We start from the raw sequence: 26,386 nt of genomic DNA, 5'->3' as shown, positions 1-26,386 counted from the left end.
GGGCGCAAACATCCTTAGGCTAACACTATAACCACTGTGCCAGTGGAGCGTTTATAAAATAGAAGGTTTTATATTAATCAACAGTTAGTTTCAGACCAACTCCACACAAAGTATGAAGGGGACTTCTGTCGAATTTCTTTCCCTTGTTAGATACCAAAGAAAATAATTAATTACTTATAGTTAAATAACTAATTGGTTAATTTTGTTTTATTGATTCTTGTTTTGTCAGGTACAATAAATAATTGTGCGAAATTCAACTTGATCTGATAATAAGTGTGGGCGAAATAACGTGTTCAATTTTTTTACTAGACAGACAGTGATTTGATATACCTTTGTAAAAAAAAAGTTACATAACAGCTACTTAACATATGCCAAAGGTGTTCACTTTTAGTCAGGTACAATACATAATTTGCTAAGTTTCAATTTGATCCGATAATAGGTGTGGAAGAAATAACGTGCTTAAATTTTTCACCAGACAGACAGACAGACATAGTGATTTGATATAGCTTCTTAATAAAAATTCACTTTAAAAAAAGGCTTAAGTATGCATATTTATATTTTTTACATAGATGCTAATCTTTTTTAAAATAAAAAAACATATGTCCACGATCACCAGTCTGAATAATAAAAATGAATAATCCACAGGGGCCACCTATGAGTTTGTGTGTCACAAAACTACCTAATACAAATTCCTTTTTTAATCGTGTTTTTTAATATATTGATCGATTTTTTCAGTTATGTATTTCATTGTCATTACACGATTGTATTGATGTATGTTGAGAGAAAATACTACATGTATTGTCTTTTAGAGTTTCCCTGTGTGCTACTTAATCTAAGTAGCAGCAAGCATGCATATTATCGCTAAATCTCACCTTGAAAAGAAGCTTTATTTATTTCTCCCAAATAAATTAACAACAAAAGGAAAAATCGATCTCTTGTGTGTCTCGGTCAACCAAAGATCAAAACATCGTTCTGACCGCTGAAAAACATGTTCAATGCATCCAGAGGCCGGGGGTCAATGGGTGGGATAACATCGATGATAACAGCGTTTATCAAACAACACTTTCACATCGGGCTCTTTGATTTCTGGCCATGACGCGAACAATTAAGTTGATTGTTCATTACGCCAGAAAGAAACTTGGAGTTGGCGATCTCGTATTCTGATTGTAACGTGGGTGAAAGTTGGGTGGTAAACGTCTTAAATAGTTGTTATAAAACTATTACAGGTTACCGATACCCAAGGAGACACATTACAGGAGACACGTTTGTTTTGTTACAGGAGACACATTACAGGAGACACATTTGTTTTGTTACAGCCGTTACAGGTTACACATTTGTTTTGTTACAGGAGCCACATTTGTTTTGTTACAGGAGACATATTTGTTTTGTTACAGGAGACACATTTGATTTGTTACAGGAGACACATTTGTTTTGTTACAGGAGACATATTTGTTTTGTTACAAGAGACACATTTGTTTTGTTACAGGACACACATTTGTTTTGTTACTGGAGACATATTTGTTTTGTTACAGGATACACATTTGTTTTGTTACAGGACACACATTTGTTTTGTTACTGGAGACATATTTGTTTTGTTACAGGACACACATTTGTTTTATTTCAGGAGACACATTTGTTTTGTTGCAGGAGGCATATTTGTTTTATTACAAGAGACATATTTGTTTTGTTACAGGAGATTCATTTGTCTGATTAAAGCAGACACATTTGTTTTGTTACAGAAAACAGTGTTGATTAGAAGAGTCAAATTTGTCTTTCTTCTAAGCATAGTTTTGCCCAATATAAGAAACAGGTGTGTCTTGCTGCAAGTCCATACATTGAATGGCAGACAAGAATATCTCCTGAATACTGTGAAGTGATGAAAGGTTAGTTTAAGCAAACTGCGAGATTTGAAACTTTGATAAAGATTATCCTATAAAGTACTTTGGATGAACCAACATTGTCCAATAATATCCAAGCAACGTACATCATCTGTACAAAGCTTATCCTGCAAATTACTGCAAAGGAATCAAGATTATCCAGCAAAGTATTGTGAGTAAAATTAAAGTAAAGTTCCCCTTACAGACCTTGTGATCTATAAGGCAGATGATGTAAAGGTCATCTACTTCTGTGGCCAACGGTTTACGAGGGTGTCATGTGGCCACCACAACGACCAAGTGCTTTACATTTCCCCAACTAATGTCAGGTAATCATTAGATCTGGGTGGACTCAGAGGCGCCCAAAGATCCCGAAATTAAAAGCTCCAGTCTTCACCAGGATTCGAACCCGGACCCCGGTTCGGAAGCCAAGCGCTTTACCGCTCAGCCACCGCGCCTCCTAAAGTACTGTGAGTGAGTCATGTTTAACCTGTAAATTGCTTTGAAGGAATCAGGAATATCCCTCAAAGTACTGTAGAGGAACCAAAAAAAAATATCCTGCAAAGTATGATAGAGGAACCAAAATTATCATGCAAAGTACTGTAGATGAACCAATTTTATTCTCCAAAGTACTGTCAAGGAATCTAGATTATCCTGCAAAGAAGAAAACTTGTTGATTTGACCATGTCAGGGAGCTTTCCTACATGTCACTTAGACATCAGATTATGAAATGGCTTGAGACCAAGAGAAGTGGTCAGTATTAGTTGCGCTCATTGTTATAGCCTTTACACCACCCCCAGCTCAAGGTTTTATGATAATGATAACCTAAATCATTACTGACAATTTGGTCTTTGACATTTACTGATTCTGACCAAAATTATGTCTTCTTTGACGAGAAGTGACCCAAATAAAATGTTCAGACCAATAGATTGTGTAATTGTGTAGGTAATTTCGTCACTGTAGAATTATCACTTAATAGCATGAGCCATGAGTGTTGGTGTTAATTTCAATGGATGTTTACATGATGGTATAATGTCTGATAGCTAATTTGTCCTTTGTGGCATTCGACTCTCTCTCCCTCTCTCTGTCTCTGTTAAGTCCTTCTGTATTTTTCTAAAACTGTTTATTATTTTAACTCTCTCTCTCTCTCTCTCTCTTTCATTCTCTCTTTCTGAATGTTCTTCTTCCTCATTTCCCCCTTTCTCTATTCTGTCTTTCTGACGATTCTCTTCGCCAAATTTCTCATTTAACTCTTCCAGTCTTCCCTCTCCCTCCCTCCCCCCCCCCAAACACATTTTAGTTTCCCCTTTTGTTAGTTGTATCAAAGCATATGTCCCCAGGTCCCTATCGCTTAAGTGTCCCTCTACCCACTGCGTGAATCAATGCTCGGCCATTAAGGTACCCCTAACCCCGCCCCCAGACTGTGTATTATGGGATGAAGTCTATCAAAGACGCTAAGTCGATGACATGCAATGCTAATAAATAATCGCCTGCATTCTCAGTTTGTCCATGGGTGGGGGGAGGGGCGGTCATTTCTCTCATGTTTCAAACACTGTCATTACTCTACACTTTGACAGTCCGTGTGAGTGAGAGAGTGATTTGTCAGTGTGTATGTGTCAGTGGCCTCCCTGCCAGTGCTATCAAGTCTATAAAACAAACATTGTGCCAATGGCAGGACCTAGTATCACCCATGACATCTTCACTTCTTGTTGGTGTATGTTTTCAAATGTAACTATTGCCATTCAGTCATTATAGTTCACATTCTGAGATTATATGCATGGGTCGGTGCTAAAACATGACAGTTTCAGTGCCATTGTGTCAATGTTAAAACATGAGTTGCTATCCAAAGTAAGTAGACAGTCCTATGTTTAATTATTGTCTATAAAATACTTGGAACTTTTCAACAGATTGAAGATTGAATCAAATTATTTTTAAATGCAAATCATGTCGGCTTAGTCGTTATTCACTAAGAATGAATGAAAATATTTTCAATTCCTAAATTTAAAATTGAGGGCAGTATTCCACATCGCCACGCAAATCCAGTTTCGACCTTTATATTTTCCCACACCTGATGCAGACAAAGCCGTTGTCTCACGGGCCAGGGGGGGGATTACTTAGTTTTCTTTACGTCTTCTGTGCCTGTCTTCTTCAAGAGCTATTCTTTGGGCCTCCAATGTGTGTCCCGCAATCTTCGTGAGAACTCTCCAACTGTCTCTTTCCAAGGCCATCTGCTGCCAGCGACATTCCTCTACTGCAAAAATATTTGACTGTGTGAATGCTCCATTTTATTTCCTCGACGAGAAAGTAAAATATCTGCCAAAAGACAAGGGCGACCTGGGATCAAGTAATCAGAGCCTGATAGTAAATTGTAAACGTACATTCAATTGCGCTGATAGTCAGTAGGGGAGGTAATAACTTCCTTTTTTTTTTTAAATTTGGTCTCTCCCACTTTCTTCCACCTGGAAACATCGCCCCTGAAGTATTGTATTCGTAGACTGGCCATGGCGGAGTCATTATTTCTATTTAAGTCATAAAAAACAAATTAAAATGACAAACTCATAGAGCTAATTGGGGTGGTGGGGAGGGGGCTAACTTCGAAAGAGGGTTCTGGTGTGGCAGCCCAGTCTACCAGCCTAGAGTGCCGCTTCTGCCCTGAACTTTGTTCACTAGAATACCAACAGTGTTATTTGTTTATTGGAAATGTCATTATTTCTGGGAAGTTTTCTTTTTTCTATAGCTTAGTCAAAACAAAGAATAATAGATTTAATACCACTGCGTTGTTTGGGCCAGGGGCGGATTGGCTATATGGGCATTTGGGTAAATGCCCTGTGAGCCATCACCAAAATAGACCGATGGACCGATCTCAAATTGGCTGTTTTGAATTATAGTCTGTAATACACTAAAATATTTTTTTGACTGATGCTATGATATTACAAAGGACCAAGGAGTGTAGTAATCGATCCTCGTAGAACCATTTACTACAGACCTTACAGTGTACTACTACCCTAATTTATAACTGAAATTCTACAGACCTTTCAGTGTACTGCTACCCTAATTTATAACTGAAATTTTACAGACCTTTCAGTGTACTGCTACCCTAATTTATTTTCCGTAATAATTTTATGTATCTGTAACAAAACAAAAACTTTAGGTCTCTGTTTCTTAAAGTTTATTGAATTGGCCTTAGTGTGATCATACTTCGAACATAATCAGGCCGGATTTACCTATGGATAACTTAAGCTATAGATGAGCCTCCAAGATTACATTTAGCCCTTACATAAAATATTTGGCTTTACAAACGACCCCAAAAAAGCCCCAAAAGGGCCCCATGTCTCAAATAACTTTGGGCTTTTTTTAGTCTAAATACGGGACTTTTGGACTCTAAAATAATTAAAGGCTTGTACACATTGATTACATGTAGCATAGCAGCCTAGAGAAATACAACAATGCAATCCTTCCGCATACCCACGCATGCGTGCAAATAATGTTATCAATATCAAACTTTACACATTATAAGGGCAAGGCCATAATATGGCAAGTGGAATCGGTTACATGGTAAGTCTAATACCAGGGTCGATTTCCCCACTACAATCAACGGGTGAGTCAAAAAAAAATCTCGAATCTCTTCAAAATGATTGCGAATAGAGGCAAGCGTGAGACAAACATAAATGAAGGACAGACACTTCTAGACTGATAGATTGCTTCATTTACAATGATATATCTCATTCATATATTTGTCTGCCAAGAAAAAAAAATACATTGAAAAAAAAAAAAGAGAAGAAATAAGACTTGTCATCACTTTGTTGAGTCGACGTCGTCTGCTTCATCCTTCTCGTCTGATGCGCAGCAAATGTAAGAGAACGCTGAGCGGGAGAATAGATTTCTGAAAAAAAAAAAAGACTTGAGCTATATTTATCAACCAACGGCTGGTGAGTGGCGTCATGCGACCTTGACTCTGATTAATTGAAGAAACTTGAGTAAACAGCAATGCTATATTAATTACACGCAAAAAGAGAGCTACGGCAGATATCAGTAGACCCCCTGCAAAATAACAGCATTACGACTATATCTCTGTCAGCTGTGACAAAACGTGTAAGTCTTAGAAAAGCGTGTCTCGTAGAATACTGCAAACAAAATAAAGGAAAGGAACCCCTTTAAGACAGTGGCGTAGCATGGTGCTCATAGGCCAGGGTTCAAGTAAATGATGGTGCGCCCCCTACCCAATAGAAGGGTATATGAAAAACAAATCCAGTCATCAAGTATGCATCAGCAGGTTATTAAAAAGTCATTTCTTTGCTGGTACTCACTTTTATAATACAACGAATGCAAAGTAAAACTATGTAAGAATTTTTGGTCCCCTATTTGTCATGGGCCCGGGTTCATGGATGATACGAAACTGCTTTCAAACCTTGTGATCTATGGGTTAAGATGATGCACAGAAAATCTGTTTCTTATGGCACCCATATATCGAGGGTGTCATGCGTCTAACACAACGACCAATGGTCTTTACTTCCTCAGAATTTGTCAGTTGCCCATTAGGGTCTTGGGTGGAGCGTCTTAAAAATCACAAAGCTCAAACTGGAGTCATAACTAAAATTTAAACTCAAGACTCAATACAGAATCTATGCACTTTACCACTCAGTCACCATGTCCCATTATTCTGTAATCTACCTTAATCCATGCACTCACCTTTTTCGTTTTTTTTTCGCCTTATAATAAATTAATATTTGTGTATGCTTATGAATAGGAAGAAGTCAGGAAAGTGCTCCCACACGCCTCCGTCATTGGAAGATCGTTTGCTGATGTCTAAATTAAACATGAAGTTTGTTTTGCTAGACCTAAGAGCCTGATTTGAAGCGAAACGAAACATGTCGACATCGCTGCTGTCCCTTGGCGATCCTCTGCAATCTGTTGCTTTTTTTTCGTGAGTAAAATTGACGTGGATGAAGCAACTCCAAAAAACCATGTCACGTTATAATAAATCCTGAACGTGACAATGGAAATGACTTGTAACAATATTGTTCCTGTCACATTGATAAGAGATGTCTTCAACGTAAAATAATCGGCGCGTCTTTTTGTTTTTCTTTTGGTTCTAATGGGGTTCGAAGGGAAGAAAATAGATCAGCTGATAAAAAAAAGGGGGGGGGGATGAAAACAAAGAGATTTACATAAGCATTAGGGTAACAAAAAAAGTGTTGACAAAAAAAGGAAAAAAAGAACGAGATAGCCAAAAGAGAAATGTCAAGACAGTTGTAAAAACAACGGGTAAGATAGTTTGTGATAGAAAAAGAAGGAAGTCGATAGAGAGAATGAAAGAATCCATGAGATAATAAAGTGTTTGTGAAGCTAGACAAGCTTTTTTTTCAATGTACTCTGTCTAACAAGCAAGGCCAACTTTTACTACACCATGCGATTTCATTTCAATCTGAAGGGGGCTGGGAGCATTCAGATCTTTAACAATCACCTCGTACTTTCATTTTAATTGCAACGAGTTTCGCTATCACATTTATTTGTCACAAATCATGTTTCAACTTTGACAGGAGACATCACGAGCTAGATATTTTTGAACTTAAGATTAAATTGTACGCTTTTTTTTATCGTCTAACGAGTTTTTGTCTGTTTCTCTTCTCAAGAGATGTTAATGTGTCTGTTAACATTGACAAAGAGAGCGACTGTACAACTCTTGACATTACAAGGATAAGTAACTGATGTTTTTGTTTTCAGAGTGTAAACGTAACGCTTTCAAAGAGAGTGGACATGCCAGACGTATCTGGAGACATCCTTGAACCCACTTCACGGCACACTCATGACACACTCACACTTTAAAACCATTAAGATGCACATCCTAGCACAAGGCATGACACTCTAAATCACACTTTACGACACACCTAAAACACACCTTAAGCCTTAAGCACACCTCAAGACGCTCCCCAACCCCCAAATTAACATTTCATATTGTGCCAGTTCAGTAAGCAAGTCAAAGTCAAACACGGGTATAACTTTTTTTTCTTAAAACAATTTTTAAAAACAAATCTCTTACTGTGACGTACTTCCGGAAGGGATTTCCTTATCAACGCTGTATTCCGCTGCATCCCTAAATGACTCCTGTATGGCCAATGAAGGGAAGGAAAGCGCTCGAAGGGGGTCAAAGAAAACGCTTCAGAGACACCCTCAAAGCTTCTCTGAAAGCGTTCAGCATAGACCCAGCCACCTGGGAGACATGACAGAGCATCATGGCGTCTCGCTGTGAAAACTGGCGCATAGGTTGCTGAGGAAAAGAGAACAACGCTGGCAGAAGAAAAACGTCAGAGAAGAAAAGCAAGGCCAATGACACTAGATCCAGCTGGAATAACCTGCCCAGTGTGCATCCGAACATTCCGGGCTCACATAGGTCTCACCAGCCATATGAGGAGGCACAAAACTCCAGTGCAAAGCCCTCAGCCCCCTGGATGACAAAAGTGGTCATCATCGAACCACGATGGACGAACTATATAGGACTCCACTGGAAAAGAAAAGGGCTACGAAATCTCTGGACTCAGTTTCCCACGGTTTAGGCCTCACATTTGGCCGACTACCTAGTTGTTTCTCAACTTTCTTTCCACGATAAATACATTCTAGTTGCCTAAATAGCTGTCCAGCAACTCCGAGATTACCATTTATTCTCAAGTGCAATTGATTTATGTTTCATATTTTTCATTTTAGTTTCTCTAACAGAGATGTAGGAGACAGACAGACAGACAGACAGACAGACGTTTACCTCTGCAAGAATTGAGCTTGAACTCTTTCGCTGGCAACCTTCAGATTGAACCTAAACGACCCCGAAACATTTGAACGTCTTTCAAAAATTATATATATATAAATTAATACTAATTACTTGCTGCGACGATCGTGACCGATAAACATTTGGCGTGAGAGCTATTAATAGTCGTCAGTAAGTTTTTTGAACCAAATGTTAGCAAATAAAATACAGGATACAGACAACAAAATGTCATGCCGAGAGCAAGAGACGAACCTGTTGATCGAAATGTCACTAATTAAAGCGCAACAAGAGCTGCCATATCTTCACCGGTACATCTCATTTAGCCAGGCTTCAGTTGGTCTCCACTGCCACATTCAGCCCTCCACCTGCAGCCCGGAGGAAGAGAATGTGATGGCATGAGCTTTACGACAATGAAAATTGCTATCAAGAATCTCGTTCAGTCATGAAGATAACATGAAAGTAGATATTAGTGAGACGGTAATGACGGCGACCGGCTACATTTATAAATCATTCATGTACTGTCGTGGCTTACTTCTGCTCGGAACTTCCGTTGAAATATCGTAAGAAAATACCGAAGAGATGATTTGTTCAATAGAGATATTCCAGCATTAAGACTAAACAGGGCCGGATCTACCGAAGTGCAGACTACACCCACCCAAATGTGACTCATTACAATTGAAAAAACTAAATTTGCATATCAAATATATAATTGAAGATAAAAATTAAATTAAATTTGCAGTTATTTATTTTTTCAAACCCATGACATGCTTTTAGATGTACTAATTAATATTATTGAATGCATTTTTATAAAAGCATTCGAGACAAAGGTAGGCCTAATGTATCTCCTTACAACTTCTGCCCAAGGCAAGGCCTTTATCTAATTAAATCATTCTTGATTCTAAATATTCTTCTATAGATATGTTTGTGAGCGGTATACGATAAATCGCAAGACTTAAAGAAACGAGTAAAATGTTTTTTTTCTTTCGTTAAAAAGTCACTATTCTATTGGTTCAAAATAACCTACAAAATAATAACTCACTAGAATGCTTGTACACTAACAAAGTTTGGAAAGGCGCTAACCTTATCCATAAAAAAAAAACAACAGAAAATAAAGTTCATACTCTTCAAGATCACACACACACACACACGCACACATATTTTGACAGTCTTCTCTACCACTTTCCTTGGCCTCTTCACACTCACACATATACACACATATTGATACTTGACGTTCGCGTCATAGACAAGGTGACGTCACTATCTCGTTCTGGAGATTTGAACCAACAGCCATGTAAAGGGTGACACAGTCCGCGGTTCAAGCATGCACTGTGAAGATAATTCATCCTCTCCTGCCTCTTCTCTCTCCATATCCCCTCCCGTCCCATCCTCCTCCCGAACCTCAATCTCCACTTTATGTTTAGCAATTTCGTCAGACAAAACTCTCTCTTTGTTGTCTGACATTCTTCAAGAGCCAACTTTGTGTGAGGACTTTTTTTGTTCCGTCCCTTGGATTCAACTTTTTTGCTCGAGCACTCCTGGAATTGATCTGCATGAGAGAGTGAGAGAGAGAGAGAGAGAGAGAGAGAGAGTGAGTGAGAGAGAGAGACGTCTTAAGACGCAGAAAACATGAACGAGTTTTTTTTTTCTAAATCTGAACTTTATTCCTGCAGGTTTTAATGCCGAAGAGGTTTCTAAACCTAGAGTTCTGTCATATCTGAAGACTAGCGATTCTAGGCTAAAGGTGAACCTATTTACACAGCTATATTAGGAGCAGACGTGACCTTCAAACGACAATTCCCCGTGCACTTCTAATTGTCATCATTCAGAAACTATTTTAGGAGATGCGTTACTAACTTTGATCGAACAAGGTTTTCTTTTACGCTACTCATTGTGTGTGTGTGTGTGTGTGTGATTGTGTGTGAATAAATGAGTGCATGTGTTTATTATGTTTGAAAATATGTATCAAGAATTACTTTGATTTGTTTACTCCGTCAGGAAGACTTCGCCTGAAAAAGTCAAGTCTTTAAATAGTTTGTTTTAGCCTTTGATATTTTTTGGGTCGCTTTATAAATAATGTAGCTCCAGTCTGTCATGCTAGCAGATCACGAACTGTCCTGTGCCTCTTGGTCTGAACAAAATGTTTCATTGCAACAACGAGTAAGTCGGAAGTCTTTAATTCGTATGTTTAGAGAAATGCGTGGTTCGTTTCTTGTGTCTATTTGTTTAGAGACACCTTCGAAACCTATTAATTGAACTTGCTGGTTATTAGGGCCAATATCGTCCAATTAACTGGATACGACTGTATTTAAAGAGATCTTTTAATGAGATATTTGAAGGGACTTTTAGAGAGTTCTTTGAGGAGATATTTGAACAAAATTCTGAGATCTTTGAATGGATTTTTGAGGAGATGTTTTCGGAAATGTCATATCGTTATAATGTAATTATTGCCATCAACGGTATTCAGTATTTAGAGTTTCGAAGCAGTTAGTGGTTTGCCAACTAGGGTGAGAGCTCATTTCGAATCTTAAATGTGGTTTAGTGGTTTATATTTTCTATGGTGGTTATTTCATTCTTAGACTTTCATTTGATTAACATAATACCCCTCCTTTGTACAATTCAGAGGAAGTGTTTTTTCTCTTAATGACTAATAAATGTTTGATTAAAAAAGAATGGAACATTTTTACCCCGCCCTCCCCCCTCCGCCAGAGAAAGAACCCTGGTTATGTGAAAGTATAGATCTACTACACTTCATAATATTTAAAATTTAAATGATAGACCTTTAGATCTAGACTTAGAAGTTGAAGCACAAAATGTTCCAGAATATTAATTTATTAAACTATTACTATCATTCAATAATGTCTTTCATTCGGAAATTCCGAACGCGATAGTCCTTATAAAACCAATGTTGGATCTAGACCTAGATCTAGTTCTCTAGCGAGCTCTAATTTTATTTCTTTTTTTTTTTACATGAAATATATATATATATTATAGATATAGTTTTCTCCCGTGGGCCAACGAGCTAGTTATTCTTTTCTCAACGATATACATCAACTGTTACATTTCTTAAAAAATAATTAGAGCCGTTTTTGAGATCAGCATCAACCCACCCTCCACTCACCCACCCACCCCACCCTCCAGGAAGTTCTGACTTGAGTAGAGGTATTGTAAAAAGGATTTTAAAAAGATTAACAAAAATTATCTTCCAATGCTAGAAACAATCTTACCTTTCTTCTTCAATCAGCTGATAGGTTGATACATCGATTTGAGAAGTTTAGTTTGAAATAGAAACAGTCAAGCAACAGCATTGTTATACAATAAATTCGATTCTCTCTAGACTAACATCATAGCTGACTTTACGTATGCAAACTTAGATTTAGTGCAGATCTATATCTAAGCATTTAACTTTTTGCATTACGTTGATAGTTCTCAGAGGATGCAATGTACACAAGATGCCATAGAAACCTCCAGAAATGTCCAAAATACTGTTTCAAAAATTAAATATCGTGAAGGTTTTGTTTTATATTTAGATTTATCTAACTCTTATGTAACGCTGGCATTCAATGCCAGGTCTCAAACTGTTTGATGCTTGAGGCCGTTTGTATATTTTCTGAAAGACAAGACAGAATCTATTTCTGTTCATTCATGTTGCACTATATAATGACATGTTCCAATTTTTTACTAACGTAGGTTTATGGTTGCATATAAATGTTTCATAAGCCTGTTTTAACATCTACATGGGAGGTCACTAGATATAATTGTTTCCCCTTAGTTTTCCACAATAGTCTTTTGTTTTAGTTTTTGTTTTAGTTTTTGTTTTTGTTTTAGTTTTTGTTTTAGTTTTAGTTTTTGTTTTAGTTTTTGTTTTAGTTTTTGTTTTAGTTTTTCTGTGATGTTAAAATAGCAACGTGCCAGTTCTCGTCTTATCAGTAACAAGGATTAATAGCCATTTAACAGTACAGCAGCGTAATCAATTATGCTATTATGTTTCTTCAAAGTGAAATAATATCTTGATAGCGCTATCCCCTCAACCACCCAAAGTTTTTTTAAATCAATCTCCTTGTTAATTGTGCGTATCTTAGTAAATGTAGTAAGAGTTAAGACTTTCTGGACTCTAGGCCTTTGAAAGCCTTCGTCTGCCAGTCTGAACATACTTCTGTCTGGGAAACATCCAAGCAGATGTAAATTTTAATATATTTTACCGATGGTTCGTATCCAAAGACGCTCGGGGTAGAAGTGAGGCCAAAGGCCGAGCACACCGCTGAAACTTCAGAATATTCCCTCTCTGTACATCAGCTGTGCAGGTGCACGCAATACAAAGAGTCCTTTGAGGAACTGTGTGAACAGTGATATGTTTGTTGGGGCTTTCTTCTATCCCCTCCACTGGATAGAAGGAATATGGGGGAGTTTCCCCCGGTGTGCTCGTCTTCGATCTCGTCTCTCATAGGAGACATCGTTATTAAAGTTGTAACAAATTTGCATCTGCTTAAATCCCTCCTTAACAGAAAAGTTGTTTAGACAGGCCTATGGAGGGGCCAAGATTTCCACGAGTCAGTGACAAAGCCGTGCCCTCCTACATGGTAAAGTACCAGAAGAAAGGATGCGAAGGAAGACGGTAAAAAAAACATAAGAAAAAAAAATATAAATTACTTTTTAAAAAAATACTTAAACGAAGTGTAATTGTATGAATTAGTATGGATCAGTCATGTAATTAAATGTGTAGCAGATCTAGACTAACAACAATAAATCTGTGCGATTAGAAATATTTTTACCAATTGTTTTTGTTTAGCGCTATTTCATTCTTGTAGCTTTCTCACTACGCTATGATCCTATCATTGAACTGGACTAGTTGGGATGGGGTAGGAAGAAAGAGATCTCTGTGGGGATATTTCAGTAATAGGTTTTTAAAAGCATTACAAAAAAAAGGTGGTGAACGACCTCAATTCAAACCTATGGCTCACACCTCTTCAAGCTGACATAGAAACCACTCTGCTAGTGAGATTCTAATGACTATATAAGATTGTAAAAATATGTATTTTTTGTTTCAAACTTATTCTAAAGCGGCGACCTATAAACGGGACTACTTCAGCTTATACCACCACTTAAGTCAAATAAAAAATTTTTCCCTTGGTCGAGATACCAAACAAAATTTTTTTTTACCAAGAGTTAATTTACTAATTTGTTAAATTTGTTTATTGATTCTCGTGTTGTCAGGTAAAAGAAATAATTGTGCAAAACTTCAGTTTGATCCGATATTGGGTGTCGGAGAAATAACGTATACAAACCTTTTTACCAGACAGAGTTGATATAAACTTGGTTAAAAAAGAACCTTTAAAATCAGTTGTGTTATCAGGTCATTGATAAGTCAAATTCGATGTTAGACTTTGTCGCTGCTATGCCTTTGGGCCAGTCACTCCTTGGTTCGAGTTACACCTTGGTGTCTGGCTTTCACCACGTTCTCGTTCTTCTCTTCTCTGAAAAACTTTGTACCTTAGAGCTGCTGTAGATATGACATGCCAGCCTATTGATTCTAAGACAAGTAGCTCATAAAAGTTCACGCTGTTAGAAGAAACTCAATGAAAGCTGAGAACACGTCCAAAGGGTCCGTGACATGATCTGTGTGATTCAGTCAATGGCTGAAAATGTTAGTGGAAATCATCCTATAATCTAGACTAGTGATGCTCAAACTACGCTCCGCTGTTCACATTTGGACCGTAACGCGGCGCGATTTGGCCTTAGCCGTGCGCGGTGCCCAGGCCGAGTGTCACATCAGGGCAATGAATATTTGTATGGTCGTCTGACGGTGATAAAAGACTATTTTTTCGCGGGGTTCCCTTAAGGGGCGGGGCCTGGTCCGCCCGTGCGCGGTGCTAAAGAAAGTTGCAGATCCCATTTCCATTGGACTCGAAGATTTGATAATTGCTTGCTCTGGTGTGGAATCCTGCTACAAACCTTCCATTTGGCAATACTTATGTTATACAATGTGACGCGTTATATTTCACTTTATAGAATAATGCACACAATATAGCAACTGTTTGTATCATGAATTCATTAAATAGCCAATACATTCTACACCGTATTACACAATAAAGCACTACACATTAGGCTAAATGGCATCTATATTATATAACACTAAATAGCGCTACATATTAAGCTATGGCCTATAACAAACCTTGAAGATCAGGAGTTGGACATATTGTCAGAAGCTATGTGAACCACATGCCATTGGAAGCATGCTATAGGTACTGGATAGCTCATGTTTATTATTACATCCTGCTTAAACAACCCTCCTATATAATCAACCTTATTACGTAAAAAAAAATTCACATAAATATTATACTATAAAACACTATATTGTATTACGATATATGACACCAAATTACACAATCTAATACTATATAATAATCTACTAGAAACTTGAGCCATTCAGCGAAATACTCTATAAACAATGTATGTACGTATGTAGAGAACGCTGCGAAATACACGAAATGGCATTGAGAACAAAATAATTGCCATATACCATAGTAATAACTGTCAAACTAAATTTACGATTAACTTTACGCTAGTGAGTCCCGCAATGAAATCAATAACTGGTAATGATTCGTCGTAAATGGGGCCGTAAATAAAGTGAGAGAAACAAAAAATGTAGATCCGCCCCCCCCCGGCCCAAATGTCCCCTCCCCTCTTTAATCACAAACTATTTTTCAATCAAGTGCTAATCAGAAGAGGGTTCATAGACTAGAGGTCAAGAGCTGTAATAATAATAATGTTTTCTTCGAGTCCTAAGAATAATGAGGAGTACAGTATTTCGCGTGTTTACGTGGTCCCAGCTGCGACCTACATATTTTCCAACATCCAGCGCAGATAAAACCGTTGTCAGGGGGTGGTTGATGAAGGTTTTCTTCTCGCCGTCTGTCATCAATTATTTTCTTTTGGTCTTATACAGTGAGTTTCTAATGAAAGGAAATTTTCATTTTAAATGTAGACATAAAGAATGACAAGAAAGCTGTAAACAAGAAATCTCAATACACTTCACATTATGAAAAGTGAGGGCCTCCTTGTAGAAACAAATTTCGCGCCCAAACTTACTTTAAATATCACTAAAGGGTACTTTTTTAAACACTTTGAGACTCTCTGGTTTTAAAAACAAACAAACAAACATGTAAAATTCGTTAAGATGAAAAACGGATTCGTGGAGTCACTGTGCTGTTCTTTAGCAGCAACGTCAAGAGAAAAAAAAAAAGAAAATAGAACCGCAAGGGAGACGAATGTAATGAAATCTTTGTGCCATAGAGAAACTCATTAGCTCCCTTTCTAACTCCACAACATAAATCATTTTTACTGCAGTACACGTGATCAGATGCTGACTCTTCTTTAGACATTTTTTTTTTACAACAATGCTTTGATGGTTTGTGAAATGTGTATTTTACAATTCTCTGAGTACATTTTTACTGGATAGTTTAGTATAAATGTTATTAACTGTAATCTGCTCATTGTTTACAATGTAATTCTTTATGTGAATCAGATAGTACTAAACAAAAAGTGCACAGAAATTGTTCTACAAATTGTAAATTGTGTGTCATCAACACTTTGTATATCCTGTACACCTGATACACCAACAACTCTATTTCTGGATTTGATGTTTTAATAAAATTTTCAATATCAATGATTCCTGCATCCTGCAACGTTACATAGCATAAGATTTACTTAGCTCTTATTACGAGGAATGAGTAACAGTCAACATAATGTTGCAACACTCGTAATATTTTTAGCGGCCCCCGAAAGGGGAAAAGACGCTTTTAGTTTTGTGTGAAATGTCTGTCCGTCCGTCCGTCCGTCCGTTCGTCCCGTTTAGATCTCGTAAACTAGAAAAGTGAAAATCCGACATCCTAATATTTTAGACAATTCAAAGTTCTGATGCAACGACTACTTTTTCTTTTCTGAAAAGGACAAATCTAAATTTTAAAATCACTTATGAAAGCATTTTTTTCCATAAAAAATACACCAATTTTAAAACTATTCACTATTAATAGTAACAAACACTGGAGGCTTTTATTAGGTGAGACAAAAGTCGGCCATATTTTAACACATTTATGATAACGGTTTTAGATTTTTTGTCAAGAATTTTTTTTTTTACATTTGTATTGCTTAGTTACGTAAGTCCTGTCATACTATTTACTACATTTACAAAAAAAAAAGTTTACTTTAAAAAAAAAAAAAAAATTATTTAGTATGCATATAAGTTGGACATAATTTAAAACAACAATTAATCATTATTTTTGTTATATTCTCGCGTGAACCTAAGGTGTACAGCCACCCAGACCACATGAAATGATTTTTTTTTACGGAAATTTTCTTTTTTCTTTAGGAATAAGAGATTGAACCTATTCAAAACAATTAGATCAATAAGATAATCATCATATGACATCAGTTACGCCACGTTCACATCTAACTTCACCCTCACTTTCACCTATACTTTGGTCTGCTGGACCGTTGGGACACCACACAAGATCTGTCAACCTTCTTCTCTGTCATTTGCCTTTGATAGAATTTCATTCTGATATTCTTTCTGAAAATATTGACCTGCCTTTTTACCTGCCTGGGTGGACCACTTCGGGGGCCGATTTTGAGTTTGTGTTTCCACACAAACTGTCTTTGTAACCTTGTATTAAATAAAATGACGTTATTTTAGCTTTTATGCAGAAACTTTCTTATTGCTTTCGCGCGAGGAACTTGCAACAAGATAGGTTGAAAACAATATTTTGATGAAATTCTAAAACCTTTTAGCAGACGTGAATCTATTGTCTACACGTTTTCCGCTTACGACGTCTTCTGCTTGAATAAAAAGAAGAGGCCTGTTACCAGACGTCTTGTTAAATACAATAATAATGCGCTCTTAAAGGGAGAAATAGTCATTGAAGACGCAAGGAGAATGAATTTCTGAGGAGCTTGTAGCGCTTACTCGGACTACCTGGGGCACATGTAATTTTTGTTCTGGGAAACGTCATCAGCATAAGTTTGAGAAACACTAACTTAAAAACAAAAGTAATGTTAGGGGGAACAACATTTTCTGTTCGTTAGGGGGAACAACATATCTGTTCGTTAGGGGGAACAACATATCTGTTCGTTAGGGGGAACAACATATCTGTTCGTTAGGGGGAACAACATATCTGTTCGTCTCAATGACAAACAACAATTCTTTAGATATACAATAATTTTAAAATGTTGCACTTTTAGACACACTTAATTTAACTTTACTGTAAACTTACGATGCCAGTTTTGCTTTTGCCTTTAAAAGCGCTATACATGTACGTCGAAGTTGATAGTATAAGCTGAAATAATGTTTTTTCGTCAGCTGGCTTTATATTATAAATATGCAAATAAACAATATGGCATTTATATGGTTTGTAATAAAGCGTTTTGTACTGTAAAAGTATGCTATTTTTTCTTTTTTTTTTCTTTTCAGAAGTGCATCCACATGGCGATCACGTTCAAGAGGCGTCCCATTTGGATCAAGAAAAGGCTTCATCTTCTGAACCAAGCGGGACACCAAAGCTCCTCGCTCTTCTCAAAGGGGGGCTATTTCAAGGCTTTGCTTTACATCGCTTCCAGGAAATACGTAGAATTATTCTAAAAGAAATAAACAAAAGCCAATTTTGTGGTTCAAAGTGTGTATTGGACTTAAACAAAATTTATTTAAAAAAACAACAACTAATTAAGATGTTAAAAAATATATCATTTTACTGAAGACACTTTTTTTTCAAATCTTGGCCTACGCTGATTAAGTGCAACCCTTAAAAGAAGCAGCTATTGCCGATGAATCTACATAAACTTATATGCTATGTCACATGGACAGTGGCACTTTCTTTGACCTAGTTGTTCAAGCTGGGCTGTCCAGTCGGCTAAACAAAGTCCTAACACCATGGCGATGTTCCAAAACGGGGAGAGTAACTACTCCATCGTCGGGGCCACTACGTCCATCAGCCCCACTACATTTTCTTACGGTAATTCAACTTTTGATTACATAGAAGAGCCTGAGGGTGCCCTTAAGCGACTCTTTGACGCGTACCACCCTATTCACGGCTACCTTGCGCCGGTGATATGTGTGCTGGGCATCATCGCCAACTGCCTGAATATCGTCGTCCTCACCCGCAAGAACATGATATCTCCAACCAACGTCCTGCTGACTTGGTTGGCCATTTCCGACGGCCTTACAATGATGGCCTACCTTCCTTTCGTGATACTCAACTACCACATTTACAAAGGTGAACCGTCTCCTCTAAGCAATGCTCGCTTCATCATGTTTTTCGCCATCTTCAGCGTGGTCGTCCACAGCATTTCGATCTGGCTGACGGTCTCGTTGGCGGTGTTTAGGTACGTCTTCATCAGGTACCCGCGCAGGGGCGCCAAGCTGTGCAGCACGTACAGGGCGAAGCTCACCGTCTTTATCGTCTGCGTGGTCGTCACCATGGTGTGCATCCCCAACTCCGTCAGCTATGAATTCAAGAACAGTGGGTCGGGCAACACAACGTCCTGGTTCATTGAAATCAAATCTGACACGCCGGGCTTTCAGTTTCTAAAGAACTTCAATCTTTGGATCCAGGGTATTCTCCTCAAGCTGCTCCCTTGCCTCTTGCTGGCCATCCTCAGCATACTGCTCATCAAGCAGATGAAGGACGCCGAGAAAAGACGAAAGAAGCTGATGAACAAGAACAGCTCCAAGCTGGAAGACGACTCCAGACGTCACCGCAAAACCAACCGGACCACCCGCATGCTCGTGGTAGTGGTGGTCCTCTTCGTCCTGACGGAGACCCCTCAGGGAATCCTCCAACTTCTCGGGGGCATCATCGAAAGTTTCTTCATGAAAGTGTACAGCCCCCTCGGGGACATCCTGGACATCCTGGCCTTGTTCAACAACGGTATTAACTTTGTCCTCTACTGCACAATGAGTAAACAGTTCCGGGATACGTTTATTAAAATTTTCCTCAGTGACATCGTCAAGGCCACGAGCATTAGGAGTGAGACTCAACTGATGACTGCGAGGACCACGCGAGTGTCTGAAGTTTGAAAAACATTGAAATGAGCCTTGCTGTTGAATTAGTAAATAATTTATTGATAACAGTGTAACATAAAAACTCTTTAAGTTAAGATCATATGAACTGTATATAAAACCAAAAGCTCATTACGGATCATATTCGCTGTTATTATATTACCAAGTAAACTCTTATATTACCTATTTATAGTCCTAATAATTAGTACATTACCTATGAAAATAATAACATATAATATTACTCATAACATAGTTATAACATTTCACCTCTTTAAGTGTTGTATAAAATACAATTTCACAAAACATATCTTTGTGGAAAGAATGTTGAGTCTTCGAGTCTGAATATTAATTAGGTGTGGCTACGTAGACCTAGCCGTGACCCAATGTTTTTGCCCCATTCAACTAAGACCAATTCGTTGTCTGCGGATGGACTATTTAAGGTCACTTTTCGCCCTCTACGCCTTTTTTTTGACAGTAGCTTCCCTTTTGGTCTCAACACTGTATAGCCTTTGATATGACGAGATCCCCTCTGAGCGTCATTGACTTGACTAAGTAAGCCGAGATGTCGTAAGGAAACGCAGAGACAACAAACACTTCCTGGCGCGAGGCTAGTGTTGTTGGTCGGTCGTTGGACAGAGGCTTCGGGCAGCACAACTAAACCGATGTGGCGTATTACATTGTCAATGAAATAAACTTGAAATAACTTGTACGGATTTCTTTCTTGAAAAAAAAAATGCTATCTAACTTTTATTAACAATATACAAAGATTCAACTTGAGATGAAATATAAATCTAGTAAAAATAATATGAAATGATATTTAAAACAAAGTCTAACCCGCTACAAAAACAAAGGCCTTACTATTTTAAGTCTCAGGGTCTTCTGCCTCTTGACAATTGAATTACGACAGACCCTACTGGAGTTTCATCATTCTGTCCTGCCCAAAACCAGAAGCACACTACAGTGACCAAAATGGAAGTCTACAAGGCATGCGTTATGAGTACACTACTGTATGGCAGTGAATCATGGACCACCTACGCAAAGCAACAGAGAAAATTAAAGTCATTCCATGTCTCCGTATGATCTTAAAAATCACATGTAAAGAAAAAGTGTGCAATACTGAGATCCTTGCGCGAACAGGTATTCCCAGCATCTTTACAGCCCTCAGACAACGCCGTTTGCGCTGGCTTGGACATGTTCGCCAGATGGAAGACAAGCGCATCCCGAAAGTAATCCTTTACTTATAACTCGCGACTGGCTCATGAAAACCTGGTCGCCCCCACCTCCGTTACATAGATGTAATAAAACGGGACCTCAAATCAGTGAACATCAATACTGACCATTGGAAAGACATAGCTCTAGACCGCACCAGATGGAGAGAGACAGTGACCAAGAAAACTATGGACAGTGAAAGTACATTGGTCTCGGCTCAGGAAGAAAAACGCACAATCCGAAAAACGGCCAGCTCCTCTACCACCAAAGCAAAAGCCACCTTAACCTGCGCTATCTGTGGACGGGAGTGTCTCTCCAAAATAGGGCTCCACAGCCACATGAGGAAGTGTGCGAGATGAACCATAGTCGTTCTACGACTGAAGTAGGCCAACCTGCCCAAAAAACTATCACTAACTTTCTCCGTTACCTTGGAAACACACCCTCCATAATAGTTATAAAACTAGTCTTGCTGTTTACTGACACAAGAATGTGGGTTTTAAAAGATCACTTTTGTCCTTTTGTCCTGCACTGTTCACATGACACTTCCTTGGACATAGTGGAGAGCTTGCATTTATAACAAATCAACGTCTCATTTTCAACTTTCTCAAATTAAACATTTAATTATTAATATATCACTACATACTTATGTCTCTTTACAATGCTAGAGAAAATTTACCACTTGAGTTTAATTGCCTTTTGATTTGTACTCTCTAATATTAGTTTTCAAATTACCTTTGATTACCTAAAGAAATTATTTTTAGAGGGTGCCTCATCCAACTAATACTACCCCCCCCCACCCTGCCTCTCCGTCGGTGAGATGAAATACAATCTATTGCTTCGTTCCAGTCACGTGATCAACATGCAAAACATTCAGAACAAAAGGCAAGTCAACATGCGAGTGTAGTCCTCCAACAGTAACCTAGTTATCTTCTCTTTCTATTTCAACACTTCATTTTTTAAATTTCCAACGGGCCCAAGTTTCCCTTTTTTTTTTTTCCTTTATCTGGTTTTTTTTTTAAATCTATTTTTGTTTTATTGTATTTATTTATTTTAAAATTTAGCTTTTGTTTCTAAGAGCAATAATTTGTGTTTATTTATTTAGTGCTTTCTTCTTTGTGACACACACACACTCACACACTTGCTGTTTCAACTCTTGGCCGTTGGCTTGCACACAACTCGGCTTCAATGGAAGTCTCCAGAGTGTCAAAAAGTTGTGTGTCTCTACGTAGATACATCACCAAGAGCGAGACTTCAAGTCAAATCGTAAATGAAAACCTTTGCCTTTAGCTGTCCTCCAGTCTGTTGGACCGTTGGGGCATCACACATGATCTGTTGATAGTCTTTCTCCATTTCTTTTGCCAAAATTCGAGCCTCTTTCATGGCCAGGGCGTTCCTTACTCCCATCGCCTCTTTTGTCTGCCTCTCTATCTTTTTCCTGGTTCTGTTCCCTGCAGGAAATATTGGCGAGCCCTGTGTATCTCATAATAGTCTTAACTTGTGTTTTTTTTTTTTACAGTGGTTAGAAGGTCACCATTAGGCCTGACCGCCATTGTGATACTGTTTCGTATTTCCACGTTTCTTTTATGGTCTTTCTATTTGTGACAGAATGTTTCAGAAACATCCCTAGTCCATGGCTAGGAATTTTCTTTTCAATTCTTCTGTTACAGTCCAGTATTCGCGCGCTTACGGGAATGTCGCCTTGACCAATGTAAGCAACATTCTGTGCTGAAAGTCAAGCTCTTGACTTTCTAAACTGGTCTTGAACTTCTCAACTGCTGCTGTAAACTGGGCTATCCTTGCCAGTTATTCAGATTTGGTTCCTGTGTCTGAGACGATAATTCCGACATCTATGAAGCTTGAGACACGTGTTCAGGTCTTCCCATCCTGATGTCGAGAACATTTCCCGAGTCTTGGCTTCACTAACCCTTGTCACTTGGTCACTACACTTGCACCAAGTTCTTATAAGGGATTCGTTGCTCTTAATCTCATTACTGTTGACGTTGAATGTTGTTTTTTTTTTCTGTGATGCAAATAATAGTTAAGAAAAATACTGTAAAACTTAAACAAACTGTAGTATCAAGTTTTTCAAGATACTGTGATTCTTCAGCTTTATTTTTATTTTTTAATCATCTAGCTTTTTTTTTTTTGGTTTTGTAACTATTTCTCAACATTTTTAATTTGTTCCTAAAATGTAATCATTTCTGTGTATTTATTTCAATTGTTTTTCTGGCTGCTTTTCATTAATTGATTTAACTTTTTTGGGCCAGCATTATTTCATTTATTTTCTGTATGTACACAAAAACTATTATTGAAATCTATTTTTTATAGAAAAATAACTTTTTTTTTTTTTAATTAGGCTGAAAAATAGGAATGAAGAGTATTTATGGTTTTCACTATTTGAATAGAAACTTATAGTATTATAAGTATGTTACAGTTATTGAAACAAATGTTTCATGAAAAAAAAAATATTGCCTATAAAGGCTTAATACACAAATGGCTTCCGAGTTCTGTTTGATGAAACTAATAAACGTTTTTACATTTTAAAGATTTACAAATATTGTTTTCTAAATTAAAAGCATAGTTATGTTTTAAGTCTACTATAATCAATATATAGTTTATTTTGTTTCGTTACATCGAGATTGTTATTTCTTGTTTTTTTTTACTTTCAATAAATGAAACTTCAAAAATTATTTTAAAATTTTTAAGTTTACATTTAAGCTTTGAAAAAATTCGCAGACTTTTCACAATGTCCAATTCTTGGTTCACTAAAGGGGGGGGGACAATCTTTCTCTGGATTAGTCCGATGGTAAAACTTATGATTTCTGTTATAAAATGTTAGTCAGTGGCTCCATTGTCAGTTTAAATCCTCCAGTCTTGAAATACCTGAACACATGTCTGTATATTCATTTGATTTGTTAGCGAGAACTTTTCAAAGAATAGATGAATTAACGTCGTGAGAAATCTTTTCTGTTTGAATTTAACATCTGTAATTAGAATGTCACGTGATAAGTGTGTAGGAGGGGGGTCGTCAGGGTGGATTGGGTGTCAAAATCGGCACGGGCATTTATATACCATCCGGCCCATAATTTGTGTATCGTATGCTGGGCATCCAATTCTACCTGTCCTCAAAACCATTATGTTTGATAAAGTACTCCTTTCAGAAATTGCCATCTATGGGGCAGATGTTGTAAAGGTCATTAGTTTCTGTAAAGGTCATCTGTTTTGTGGCCCAGGGTTTATGACGATATCATGCGGCCAGCACAACGACCAACCAGCTTCACTTTACCCCAATGAATGTCAGGTAACCATTTGAGCTGAGTGGATCCCGAAATTAAATTAATCTCAGTTATATAAAAATATTATAAAACCTACAACAATTCAATACGTGTTGTAGTGAGATCCAGGTGGCTATTTTAGTGGTCCTTTTGGTCCATTTGGATACCGGACCACCGGGCATTTGCCCGAAATTCCGTAGCCAGTCCGCCCCTGGGGGTCAGGGTAAAGAAAAGATGTGTGTGTATGTGGATTATTGTTTGTACCCAAGAGAAGTCTTAATTTAAAACATGTGTTTTTGTTACTGTTGTCTTTCTGACATATTGTGAATAGCTTGATAAGTGTATATAATGATTGCTTATACATTTCGGCTCACTTGGACTAGCAGTTATATACCTAGACTGAGTGATGCAGAGTGGGACATTACTAGTCTACTGATGAAAGATGTTATGTAGATGTCAACAGATCATGTCAGATCTGAGAAAGTGCTTTCGTTTTTAATTGTTGGGTTGATTTGAAATATGTAAATCTAATAAGTGATATGTAACTGAATGCATTGTGTAATTACTTCCCTTGTATCTACTAATTAACTGATCTAAGCTACTGATCTAAGCTACTGATCTGATATACTGTAATTTAAACATATACCATGTACTCTTCATCCACTGTGTTCGTATCTTAACTAAATTATTGACGACATTTATGTATTTCATCTCATGTAGGATCATTTCTTTGATCACCTTTGTACAGGCTCATCAACTAGACAGTATTACACTTTGAGTTCATCAGCTAAACATTCATTTGGTGATCCATTTATGTGCAATTTTTTTTTGTTAACCATCCCACATACTATGTACTCTCTTGTTTTAAAATTAATATGATCTTTAAAACCCGATGGACTAACATGAAACCGTGTGAAAATCTTTGTATAGGATAACAGGTCATTGTTCATCTAACACATCCTATGTTTTTTACACATGTGACAGTAATAATCAAATCCTATAACTGAATAAAAGTTTGTGATATTTGCTTTAGAATTGTGTTTGTCTTTTATTGAGAATAGAAAAAGAATACTAGATATGAAGTGATCTGATCTGATAGCGTAATGGTCTAGTTCAACTGGTCTGCATTATTGCAGTAGACTCGAACGCCAATCTTTACTTTTCTTCGGGACGGATTAAATCCATTGCTGCTAGAAAAGAAAACAAAAAGATGACTACTGCAATGACTACATATAAGGATGAAGAAGAAAAACTAGAAGAAATACTTTTTTTAAGATAGTACATTCATTATGCAACATATAATTAAATATAATATTTTAAAAGATTATTTCTTTTAAAATTATCTCAAATCGGGTATGCAAGACCTGGTACTGACATCGTCATCTTCTTGATTGAAACATTCTACCAATGGACCTCATTCACCAAGCGTAAACAAACACCATTTAGCCACGTGCTAATATTGATAAAACAGCGAAAAAAAACTGTCACGTGATAGGTATTGTGTATTAGGTCATTTGTATAGAAGAGATAGAGAATCACGTGGCTAAACTTTGTTTGTTTACGATTTGTGAATGAGGTCCATTAGGCCAACAGGGGTTGAGGGGTTGTATAAGGTATCTATTATTGATTATAGTACGTTTATTACGCGTAGAACTCTTAAGATCAGGTCTAGATCTAGATCTACTTCTAAATCTAGAATATAAATAGTATCTATATTAGATTTACGTAAAAATATATGCAAAGCGCGGATAAATATCAATAAACTTTAAAGCAACTTTAAATTTAATAAACATTTTGTATTGAATAATCCAACTAATATACATCTAGGTCTTAAAATCTAGAATTTGAAGATGATGCGCAAAATTGTCCTGAAGAATCAACATTAATTTGTTAAACTATGGAATTAATAAAGCCTTACATTCGGAAATTCCCGAACGTGAAGTCCTTTCAAGAATACGATAGTCCTTTCGGAATCAATGTTGCCCCTAGATCTAAGTCAAGTACTCAAGCCGAATTTATATTTTTTTTTTATACTTTGAACAATTAAAACTGTCCAACGTGCGAAATACATCAACTGTTAAATTTCTAGGAAAATTGTTAGAGCCTTTTTTTTTTTGCGAAAGGGGAGGGGGGGTTGTGATTAGTGTCCATGCAGCTTCCAACTTTTTGGTTCCAAGTTCCCTGAAGTTCTGACAAATAGAGAGGTCTTGTTAAAAATAAA

General features: G+C 37.3%; 1 protein-coding gene across 1 annotated transcript in view; it reads left to right on the top strand.

The window, feature by feature from the left end:
• Positions 1 to 21,878, top strand: part of LOC106057426 (G-protein coupled receptor dmsr-1-like) — an 87,000-nt gene extending 65,122 nt beyond the window's left edge. Inside the window, exon 3 of the mRNA XM_056009028.1 lies at positions 18,098 to 21,878. Within this exon, the coding sequence (XP_055865003.1) occupies positions 18,554 to 19,699 (1,146 nt within the window). The 5' untranslated portion in view covers positions 18,098 to 18,553 and the 3' untranslated portion in view covers positions 19,700 to 21,878. The remainder of the gene's footprint in view (positions 1 to 18,097) is intronic.
• Positions 21,879 to 26,386: the final 4,508 nt, after the last annotated feature.

This window comes from Biomphalaria glabrata, chromosome 13, assembly GCF_947242115.1.
Source record: "Biomphalaria glabrata chromosome 13, xgBioGlab47.1, whole genome shotgun sequence".
Lineage (NCBI taxonomy): Eukaryota > Metazoa > Mollusca > Gastropoda > Planorbidae > Biomphalaria > Biomphalaria glabrata.
This window is presented reverse-complemented; position numbering and strand designations above follow the sequence as displayed.